Here is a 12161-nt window from a genome sequence, read left to right as displayed (position 1 = left end):
TGTAGTAGTTACTTGTAGAAATGAATTTGGGTTTATCTAGATATATGTACGTAAACATAACACAAAACAGTAAGTGTGCATTGGGCCCCAAATCCTGTACTACAGATACCTATAAAGTCAATTTCAAAAGTCATTTGTCTATGGCATTTCAGCTCAACGACTGGCAAATTAAAAAAAAGCTTTTGTGAAAAGTAGCATGGAGTTCATGATTGACTTTTACTTATAAAACACAGTCCCATCTCTGTATTAATTCTATTGACAGATATGTTTTTTCTGTAACGGAGTAATGGAAATTATTGTTAAAATACTTGAAAGGGATGGACAGGAGAACCAGAGAAAACAAAGCCTAAGAAGTATTTTTTCTCTTTATTTCTGTTGGCTTACTTTATAAAGTCATTTTATCTTCAGGAATTCTTGCCTTCATGGCAGCTGCTGGAACAGATAGTGTCACTTACTGTGTGATGTGCCAAAAGTATTCACTAATTATAACTCAAGTAGTGAACTTGCCAAAAATGCAGCTAATGAGAGATTGTGCAGGAGGCTGTGTACAAAATGATGTTCAAGATTTGTGAAAAGTCAGAGAGGGAAAAGGACCTTAAGATAGGAATTAGGTAGTTGAAGGAAGACACATGAGAATAGGGTGAAGGTCTGTATGTGTGATTTGTAATATGAACAAGTGTTAATACATCATATAGACTATTAAAAAGACACTCTAGACCCTAAAACCAGCATGCTCAACAGAGAGCAAGCATTTAGAAATGCATGAGTTAATCAGAGACAGAAAACTGTTTGATCTCTTCATAGTCTTTTTTGCAGTTTTTATGGTTCTGTGAGAAAAACCATGTCATATGAGCTGAGGATGTGGCAGAAAGAAGTAAAAAGAATCCTAGACACTACTAACAAAATCATGTCAGAAGAATTAATAATACGTCTCATTTTGTTGATAATTTAGATGTATACTAATGTGTTCTAAATGGTATGATCACTTCCTGTTTTCCAAATAACATATTCTTCAGTAAGCAGTTTTTCTATTGCTTGTTGATGGTGGGAGAATGTTATAAACCCTGTGGAGGGTTTAGGAATTTAATATATGAAGAGTGCTGCTGTAAACAGCTTTCTCCAGATTCTCTTTTTTCACTTTTGCCTTTCTTTCCTTGCCTGTGTAGGTTGCTGTACTCTGTTCTGCCACCATCAGTGGCAAACGAGCTGAGGCACAAGCGCCCTGTGCCAGCCAAGCGCTACGACAACGTCACCATTCTCTTCAGTGGCATTGTGGGCTTCAATGCCTTTTGTAGCAAACATGCCTCTGGAGAGGGAGCCATGAAAATTGTCAATCTTTTAAATGATCTTTACACAAGATTTGATATTCTGACTGATTCACGAAGGAATCCATTTGTTTATAAGGTAAGCATAAGATTTTTGAAGAATCTATTCTGTTACTTTTCTATAATTTGCTATGGTGTCATTCTTTTCCAATCTTCTTGGATTTTAGGCTTTAAAAAAAAACAGCTTATGTTCTCATTCTGAACTGTTCTATCTGATATTAGATAGCTACAGAAGAGTACTTTGGTTTTCTATAAATGTCTGAAGGAACATAAAGTGCTAAGTTCTCATCATGATTTCTGCAGTCACCCATTAGGTGGACATATAAATGTACTTCCACATTTAGCTGATGTGAACTCATACAAGCCACTTGTGGTTCTTCTGACCTTGTGCTTTAAGTTTTTCTGTTCTATTCCTGGGTCTTCTAATTGTAAATTATAACTTACTATTCAGTTACTCAATGTGAATTTCATGCCTTCATTCACTTCAGGAGTGAGGTGTAGTTGCAAGTGTGGCTGGTAGCAGGAAAGTACAGAGATAGATACATATGCATTCCATAAATATGTATATGTGTTTGCTTGTGTGTTTATATCTATGAGGTTCATTCCTAGGTCTTGCTAGAAGTGAATTTTGTGTCCTGTACCATGTGAATTAAGAGTGTGAGTCAGAGCAAACATAGAGCTCAGTTTCATTCAGAAGACACCAGAAGAGAGACTCAAGTTTACACAATCACAGTCATTGTAAGTTGCTACATTGTGGGTTTATGATAAATCCCCTTCAATAACAAGCAGAGATGACAGTAATTAGGGTGATTTGAATGAAAGGGAAAGGGAACTCTTTTAGAGGAGAAGCAGTCTTGAAGCACTACATCAATTCTAGTGCTCTAAAAACCATAATAATGAAGTAATTGAAAAATATCTATCTTGATAGGTGGAAACAGTCGGGGACAAGTATATGACAGTGAGTGGTCTGCCAGAGCCCTGCATGCATCATGCACGATCTATCTGCCACCTGGCTTTGGATATGATGGAAATTGCAGGCCAAGTTCAAGTAGATGGTGAGCCTGTACAGGTTAGTAAATGAGGGCTTGAATGAAAACCCATTCTCTGACAGCATGGTAATGTTTTGAAATAAGATAATGCTCTAGTCACAGTCCATGCAAGGGATGGGCCTTGTTATTGTTAGATTTTGAGACTGATATATATAAATAATATGAGAAGTCACATATAGCTGTGATATAGCCAGTTCCCAGACCTTAAAATGCTTATTATGCTTTAAAAGGTAAAGGACTCATTTAAGTCCACACCATTTATGTCTGTTTTCTGATAATTTCAATATAATCAGTGAATTCCTATTGTGCATCAAATATAGTCTGTTGGGTCTTCTTCAACTCAAGGAGCAGAAAAATAATATTCCCTCCCTGATATTTTTCATCACACCTCAGATCCTCATGTCAGAATGAGACATTATTGCATTAAAAAGAGAATTACAGTGTCATAGACGGGTATAGAAATGATTTCTGACACCAGTGTATATTAGTGGAATTTCACTCATTGTGGGACTTTCTGGAGATGCTGTAGCACTGATACATAACTGGGCAAGCAGCATTGACTGTCCTCATCAGAAGGCTGTGAGCAGAAAATGATTGAGTGCAATGCATATTTCTATTTACAAGAATGCTGCTGTTCTATCGCCTAGCTCAGAGCTGTGTACTTCAGCTGTGTACTTCAGTTTTGGGGCTTTACAGTAACTGTAATGTGCTACTAGAATGAGCTTCTCCAAACCTCTGTCCTATCTCTTGACCTTCTGAATACAAAATACCATGATTTTTCCTTTGAGAAACATCTTTTTTCTTGACCCATGCCATCCTTTTCCGCACCTTCTGAGCAGTCATTAAGCACAGACCTGCAGAGTGTGCCTCTCTGCTCACTGCTTTATTTTCACAGTACATAATAACAGCAGGGTGGATGCTGGAAAATTACAGAGTTTAACTGTTCATGTGGAAGGCAGAGGCATGACACTGTACTAAAGTTAAAAAACAAAGAAGTGACAAAACCCACAAAATGCAAGGCTTTGAAGAAGCAGGAGTAGCATTTTGGGAAAATAAACTCTAGTAGATATGAGTAGCATGTTGCCTGTGTTTAGTCAGAGGCATCAGATTAATTATGTTACTTTTGAATATTCAGACTTAATTTTTTCTCTCTAAAGATAACCATAGGAATCCATACTGGTGAGGTAGTCACAGGTGTCATAGGTCAAAGGATGCCACGGTACTGTCTCTTTGGAAATACAGTCAATCTTACAAGCAGAACAGAAACTACTGGAGAAAAGGGAAAGATCAATGTCTCTGAATACACTTACAGGTGAGTGATGTGTTATTTTTATTGGTATTGACATCTTAAAATAAATCACTTTGTCAGCATACCATAAAGGTTTTTTGGAGTTGAAAGTGACAGTCCTCATGCAACCATCATTTAAGTATGGAGTTCTTATGCAATTGTATGGCAAACTGCATTATGGTACACAGTTACTGGTCTGCAAGTATAATAGTGATGTAGAGATGGAGTTGAATCTTTTGATTGTCTGCTCATGTACATGTAGCATGTTTAATATTTTGCATAGTGTGTGGCATGCATGCAAAGTCCATTCATTTACATGTTTTCTCTTTCAATTTCAGGTGTCTTATGACACCAGAAAATTCAGATCCTCAGTTCCAACTGGAGTACAGAGGTCCAGTTTCTATGAAGGGCAAAAAAGAACCAATGCAGGTTTGGTTTTTGTCCAGAAAGAGTACAGAGACAGAGGTATGAGTAACTAGAGTGTAATTTTGTTTTTTTCCAAACATAAACATTAAAAATTTAATCTAAACCATGGAGATACATTTACATTTGCAAAACCAAATGTTCCACAGAAAAAAATGATGACTTTTGTGCAACACTCTTTCATTAACACATTTATTATCTTGACAGTACTTGAAAATACTTGATTATTTGTCTTTGCAGTTTGTGCAGTTCCTGAAAGAGTACTTTTGATTTCAGAAGGTCCTTGAGGGAATGCCAAGTGTTTAAATATTTATATCTCCCTCTTACAGATTTCTGCACTGTACTAGATTTTGCAATATAATGTCGGTTTCTGTTTAGCTGACATGTCTGGTTACCAGCACTTCAAAATTTGCCATTTGCTTTCTTGCAGTGAGTGAAAAAATGTGCTTTCAAATCTTTAGGCAACAGTCAAACAACTGTTTGCAAGCAGGTTCACACCTGATGTGTGTGGTGGTCTCTTAACCCCAGATGGCCCCTGCTTGTTCAGACACTGTTGCATGGTGGAGCTCCTGCTTTAGAAACACACAGGGTGAAAACTAATTCTTGTAAATGACATATCAGCCTAAGTTGTCTTCTCAAAATGAGGTGGGGTAGAGCTCTTCAAGCACTGAGGGACCTTTAAGCTTATGCCTCAGTTTCAGAATTCTGGGCATGTAGTATCCAGAATTTCAGTAAAAGCCAATGAGATCTAGACTGAAAGTGTGGTACAGACTTAGACAATGAGGTTACAGTATGCCAGCTGCTTTGCCATAGCTGAGCAGGTGCATACAATCCATCCAATATGTCAACAGGAAGAAAAAAAAAAGATAAAAGTAATTTACATAGCTTGAATTTTGCCCTGAAGCAATATAAAAGGAATGAGTTTTCTACTACGTATTTAAACTTAAAAACACCCTTGACTAAAATAATGAAAGTCATCAGTCACCTTGGCTGAAATAATTCTTGTAAGTCAGAGGAAATTAATTATGTGTCTGAATGCTCATATACTTCTGAAAGTGTAATTTAGGCTCTTAAACTGTTTAGGCTTTTTAGGAGATCTAATCCAGATTTATTACCACTGGTACCCACGTATATGAATATTGACATTTTAATGGTAACTCCCAGTATTAACCCTCTGTACTTTAGCTCTGCATTTTAATTCTGTATTTGAATATATATTATTTACAATTATATTGTGGATGCCACTTTTGAGAATACTTTTCTATTCTTATTCTACAGTAAGATAACTTCACATGGCTACCATTATTTAAAATCTGTATTTAAAATACATTTTAATTAAACACCTTTCACTTTTTTTCTGCCTTATAAATGTCCTATCATTTGTTTCAAGACACATTATAATTTTAAATGTAAATTTTAGAAAGTTACTGAGTCAGATGAGTATTTTCCTTGTTTTAGCCTAACATATGTTTAGTATGAAAGGTTCAGATAGTTTAAGACTTTAAAAGATATTGTACAACATGTGGTTTTGTTCATCCTCACAGCAGTCCTGAGAGACACTTGCTGATACTATTATCCAGTAATGGAGCTTTATAGAGGGACACATAGGTGCAGGAATAAACCTGACTGAGAAATATTGTGAGCCTGATTTTCAGGCACATTTAAGACTCACAGTTTAAGCACACTGAAAAAACCTTTCTAATTTTGTTAGTTTTTATTAATTCTGAAATTCAGATATAGATGTAATTCTTAGAGACAGAAGGACTTCTCCCAAGACAGGTATCTCTTCTAAATTGTACTAAGTTTGGGAGCACAGGAGAATAGAAATATACACTGATGTGGTGAACTGATAATCATTTTGTCAGAAGTGATTTTGAAAAGTGAAAGAATATATTCCTTTAACCTTTTGATTCTTTTCTACTGCCTGCACAATTTCATCTGTCCATACACAAAAAATGCACAAAATTTTATTCCTTTAAGATTTTCTGAACTATTTTTCCTGTGAACATACTCTTTGTGTTTTTTTTCTGGCACTTTATAGGCTCTGCATAAGTGTTTTGATCCAAAAGCAAAAATCAGATAACCAACTTTTTGTGTTTGATCACTTTAAAGTAATCACTTTGCTTTTTGCACACATGTAGTCTTGGTTTCCTTTTCAGAATATTTTGCAGAATGCTAATGTATTATTTTGTGCAGTGCTGTTTATTTTCATGTACAGGGGGACTGTACATGGCAATAAATAAGGGCATGTTTAAATATATTCAGAAACTATATGGTAAACTTCCTGAAAGGTCACTGCAGAATATTGCAAGTGGCATATAGAAGTAAGCATGAAAATATTTCTTAAATAATCCTGAAGACGCTTCTGCTAATTATGCTTTTATTGTGAAGTTTTCTACCTCCAGTATCTTCAGTCTAGGATTGATGCACATTAGTGATGTATTTTTCTTTTCATTATATTCAGTGGAGAGTTATTAGCTCAGCATTTCAAATCTATCAGCATATTTTACTCTGAAGACCAGTAATATGAACATGGTGAGGAGAAAGGACAAAATGTTCACAGATGCCATAAGAGATGTGAAAATGAAGCTAAAAATACACAGTTTCTCTGCTGGGCCAGTAGAAAATGATAGGGCTGAAGCAGCTCAGCATGCCTCAAACTTGATTCCTGGGTTGACATCTCTAATATCAGTCCCCATGAGCAGCAGTTACTTCTGAGAAAGACCTAAATTATAAGAATAAATGTTGGTTTAGAGTGCTGCTCCTTCACCTTTTTTCTCTGATATCTCTTCCATGATACCAGTACAGCAATAAGTAGAATTGCATCAGAAATGCACATACAACAAAGCAACTGTGACCAATTATTCACTTTGCATCTGCTTGTTTGCATAAGATTAATTATTGCTGGCTTCATTATTTTAACAGAGGTTCAGCTGAAGTTTCTTGAGAAACAGATTTGTTGTAAAAAAATAAATCTTGCCAAGAGCTTCAGATGTATGACTGCAATTTTACTCCCTCTCCAGTTTTTAATATCTGTCTCTTCTGCCCTGTTCCCACATTACTGGTGGGAACAAATTGAAATATCTCAGGCAGAGCTGGTAGTTCACCAGGACATGTAGGAATTGTTTCATTCCTACATACAATACATATGGAAGAAATACATGCATTACCTGTGCTTTTTGGGTTTTTTTTAGTTTTTACTATTTACTGATACTGGTTGCAAGTTGTAAAATGTATTTTGTCACTGCATTAACCCACCGTGTTGTTGCTTCAAAGAAAATTCCTTACTTCTCAAATTCTGTTTGCATGCTCTCAAGGAAACAAAGCAAGATGCTTTCTGAGCTGAGGGAAGAGGAGGAGGATGCTGAATGTGGTGCAATGCTGTCTCCAAGTAGGGTGCAGGCAGTAAGGTTATGTTATGGATGTTCTTTCACATTGTATCTCCCACTGCCATGTGCAATACCATTGTCCTTTGCCCTACTCCTGAAGTCATACTTACCATTTTTCTCCAGGCTTGCTTGCTAATTTTTTGTCCTTATTGTTTGGTACTGTTATACCTGGGCTATGAGCATGTATTTCAAGCTTTCCTTTTTTTGATATGCATTTTTGCATGTCAGTCATGTGACCATTCCTACCACCAGATAATATTGAATGAATCCATGTAGTATGCACGCCACAGCTAACCACTTCAACCTGATGCTTCCCATCTTCATCTTCATCTCTGAAGTACTGTGGTTATGTGAACTGATGACATTTCTTGAAAGATAGGTATTTCAGTTGATAGGCAGGACAGTGAGCCTAAGGAACTATATTTAAAAAAAAACTTAAAGCAGCATTATGAAAATAATTGCATATATGGTATCACATTTAGTTCTGCTATTACCATGCTTCTCATTCATTTTGTGAATAGCACTTGATGCTCTGTAAACTCCTGGTTAGAAAAAGGTTTCTCATGTGATATCATCCTGCATTTTCCCTTTGTGGACACTGTAAACATCTTCTGTATTGGGAGGGGGCAGCTGTTTTTCTGATACTGCCATTTGAAGCATGTGCCAATGTACTTCTACTGAAATGCTGTTCACTTGCAATGTATTTCTCATTGATTTATATAAACTAAATTAAATTGTCATATTAGTAATAGATTGCTGGACAATTTTAGATGACTCGTGGTGCATTGATGCTCATCTGATGTAGCCCCTGGCGTTGGAAGGCATGCTGCTGGGACATGGTTGATACAGTTGCCTTTTGGTTTGGTCTCTCTAATTTCAGAAATGATCTTATTTCATTCCTTGAGAGGACCTGGTAATATTCTAGGCATCATGACATAATTAAGGGATGTAAAGCTTGGAAAGGGTCATAGTGTGTTTCATCATATGACACAGTTAGTAAAAGTGGACACGTTTTCAGATGCATAGACCTTCCATAACTTTAATATATAGTGCATTTTTATGTGAATAGTATCTGTTCTTATCTGACTGATCATTTCTGAATATTTGCATTATAAAATAGAATAGTGCAATTACTTTGTGTATAAAAATTGTCTATATCTAGTATATCTTATTAGCACAGAATATATATGTATAAATGTTTCATGTTAATGTGCAAAAGAAATTGCAATAAATTATTTTTTCCACGGACTTCTAGAAATCTTGTGATTTTCTTTTGGTAGAAAACTTTATTTTGTTGCTTGATACAAAAAAAAAATATTTTCTCCATTAAATAATTTGCAGATCATATTTAAATAAATTGTTGAGGCATTGTTCCAATGTTTACAAATGTCCAAATGTCTCACATATTCACATTAATGGATCACATCCTCAAATTAAAGTAGTGTTCAGAATGTTGAGGTTGATGCTTCAAAAACAGTAGATGAGGTGACAAAAATGTATAAAACCTTCCTTTGAAACCCTTGGGCAGTATTTAACAATCTAACATTATTAGCTGTATGATTGAGCAGGAGGTACATTAGAAGCCCAAGCTTTAGGAATGGGAAATGAAGGGAGGAAACCTCATATTTTCTTCTGCATCATCTCACTACTGGACAGCAACACACCCCAAGACATCATCAGAGGTTGCCCTCTCTTAGATAGGGCCACAGCAGCAATGTGGACTGATCAAGTTGTTCAAGCTTACAAAAACTTTATGGTGCCTTTGAAAGACATGGAATTTGTGACAGCTGTGGTTGTGCATTGATATAACTCATATGCAAATGGTTCTGAAGAAAATGAAGTTCTGTATCACACTTCAAGCTGGTGGAAGATGGCATGCCAGAAAACTTAAATAATGCTCTGGGTTTATATTGTATCTTCTTAATAATTTCAAAATATTGAAGCTCCCATTAAGCTACCTTGTAACATAACATTTAAAGCTTATGGGAGCTTTAAAATTTTGAAATTTCTTAAAGCATAGAATAATAGCTCATATTGTGTTCATGTAAGAGCTTTTTATCTCAGTACAGTTTAGGCACTTAGCCACTTCTGTTACTAAAACTGGTCTCCACTTAAATGTTGCATTCAACTACTAAATTTACAGTTTGGTTAAATATTACTCTCAGTTGACAGTTAAACATTTCTGCAGGTATTTAGTTCTTTTATGTGTGTTCTACTGCCTCTTTTATTTAACTATAATGATTTACTTTTTCAATAGAAGCTCTCCAGCTGAAACATGAGGCAGAGTAATCATCAAAGTCTGTTTCAAAGGTCTTTATAAGTGTATTTTATTCTGGTATTTTTTGTTTAAAAAAGAAAAACTAGAACAAGGAGAAAAAAGGGGAGATCAGCCACGAAACTGCAAATTATGTAATGCTTAGTTGTTTGGAATCTCCTGGATCTTATGCATTCCTGTGAAATCAGATGGGCAAGGGAAATTGATTTTCAGTGGTGTTCATGCTTTGGCTGTGCAGGGGGCTCTGTGACCTCTGTGACTCTACTGCTGTCTTAAAGTGGGCACTGCAGTTGGCTTCCAAACTGCTGGGCCAGTCTTTGGTAGGAGCAGCCTCTGGGGACATAACTTCACGTTTGATTTTTTTTTTAACAGAATGTTCAGCAATGGATGAGATGCTCATTTGGATATCTGCTTACAGGATTATCGCAAAAATGTCTTTAGTGAAAGGGTAGTCAGGCACTGGAACGGGCTGCCCAAGGATGTGGTGGAATCACCATCCCTGGAAGTGTTCAAAAGGCAAATAGAGGCAGCACTTGGGAATGTGGTTTAGCAGTGAACACAGCAGTACTAAATTAACAGTTGGACTTGATGGTCTTAAGAGTTGTTTTCCAAAACAGGATTATCTGTAAAGGCAGTCCTCCAGGAGGGACACATGAAGACAAAACAGGGTTATGTGAGATTTTTTTTTATGACTTGGTTACAGTATTTGAGATGGTAGTGCAAATCATATCTGAATCGTTCCAAGCTCACTTTTGAAAGACAATCATAGGCACAAGAAGGAAACAGGATGGGATGTGCTAGCATCTGATATGAATGGGTGGTGCTGGAGGCCCCAGAACTTTTGCTTTGAACAAACCTTTAGTAAAATCTAAAGCTAATCAATGAGTGTGCTTCAGGCAGTTGTGCACTACAATGTACATTCTTGTACTCTGCAATGTCTATGGCCTTGTCAGCAACACCTCTCTCCATGGAGCCAGAGAAAGGTCTGAGGCATCTGTATCCTAAAATGTGTTTTTCATTCACCATGTAGACAGGTCAACACTTTACTGTATTGTCACAAACTGTAAAATAGTTATTCCATGCATTTCTAGAGCCATCAAATACTATTAAAAAAAAAATAAAAATTGGGTCATGAGATTCTAGCACCGTGAGAACTTGAAGAGAATGTAGTATTCATGTTCTCCAGGCAATCAGCATACTGGTACAAATGGGATCTTTCGGGCAATTATAAATTAATTCTGCCAGTCACTGTGTTGGCTTATCACACCCAAGTAAAGGGAAGTGACTGGACTTACAGTCCTGTTTTATTTTAACAAGATTTTATTTCTCATTATAACAAGATCCTTTCTTTCCTTGAGACAGTCTGAAACTCTGAAACTCTTGTTATTTCGTGCACCAACCTGACCATGGGAAGGGGAGCCAGTAAACAGAGCTGTGCTAATGTAACTGCAAAAAAACCCCAAAAACACAAAAACAACAAAAACCCCCAAAACCAGAACAAAACAAAAAAAGAACAAAAAAGAGGTTCCATTCCCCAGTCTATAGCTGCACGTATACAAGGCACTGAGTTTTTTTCTACTGTCTGTCTGACTTTGGGTGAGACTTTGGAAAAACTGCAACAACACATGCTGTCTCTACCAATTAATTCTTTGCTATTAACAGGAAAAGGCTAATGTTCAGTTTCATCATAATCAACGGGTCTTTTTGCCAATATAACTGTTTTGGAGATAATTACAAGAGTGGAATGTGAAAACAATATTTTGATTATTGTTCTGGGATGAAGATGTGGGATCTCTGTTATAAGGGTTTTGTCCCAGACTGTTTCCCACATGCAGCATTCACATTGGCATTGTTTTCCAGAGGTGATTACCTAATACAGATTTAACACCACAGAGCAGCTGTGCTTTCAAGGGCAGCAGTTTGGTGGGCTGAGGCTCTATCTGTTTGTATGCTAGGCAGCTCTGGCAGGAACCTGTGTGCCTTTTTGTATTGTGGGTTGTCAGGGTCATTCTAGCCTTTAACAACTGATTTTACACTTTGATAAATGTGCTGTCCTGTCTGGTGCTCTAAAAACTGAGTTGTGATTAAAGTGACAGAACTTAACTGAGCCCCAGCAAAAGGCTAAAAATGTTCACACTTCCTAGCAGGTGTTAATCATAATCCTGAACTAATTAAGCTAATAGTCCTTGAGCCTTTGTTTAAAAATAAAACCAAATAATACCTCCCACAAAAACTAAAAGTTCATAGTTTTCAGATAAGGAGTAAAACTCGGAGTTCAGTATTGCTGTCTTCAGCCCCAGTGTCAGTGTGAGCACAGTGCTCTAATGAAGTGTATGAAAAATAAACCACCTTCATAAATCACACTGAAATATGCAGTGTATTAGGTGAAGAAATGCACATCTATTTCTTACA

At 36.5% G+C, this 12161-nt stretch overlaps 1 protein-coding gene across 1 annotated transcript in view; it reads left to right on the top strand.

Moving 5' to 3' along the window:
* GUCY1B1 (guanylate cyclase 1 soluble subunit beta 1) overlaps positions 1–8722 on the top strand; it is a 41909-nt gene extending 33187 nt beyond the window's left edge. The window contains exons 10-14 of the mRNA XM_054295213.1: positions 1167–1404; positions 2254–2394; positions 3532–3686; positions 4001–4127; positions 7403–8722. Coding sequence (XP_054151188.1) covers positions 1167–1404; positions 2254–2394; positions 3532–3686; positions 4001–4127; positions 7403–7426 — 685 coding nt within the window. The 3' untranslated portion in view covers positions 7427–8722. The remainder of the gene's footprint in view (positions 1–1166; positions 1405–2253; positions 2395–3531; positions 3687–4000; positions 4128–7402) is intronic.
* The last annotated feature ends 3439 nt before the right edge of the window (positions 8723–12161 follow it).

The sequence above is a fragment of the Melozone crissalis genome, unplaced genomic scaffold, assembly GCF_028551555.1.
Source record: "Melozone crissalis strain CALT ecotype California unplaced genomic scaffold, PUWL_Pcris_2 ptg000006l_1, whole genome shotgun sequence".
Classification (NCBI taxonomy): domain Eukaryota; kingdom Metazoa; phylum Chordata; class Aves; order Passeriformes; family Passerellidae; genus Melozone; species Melozone crissalis.
This window is presented reverse-complemented; position numbering and strand designations above follow the sequence as displayed.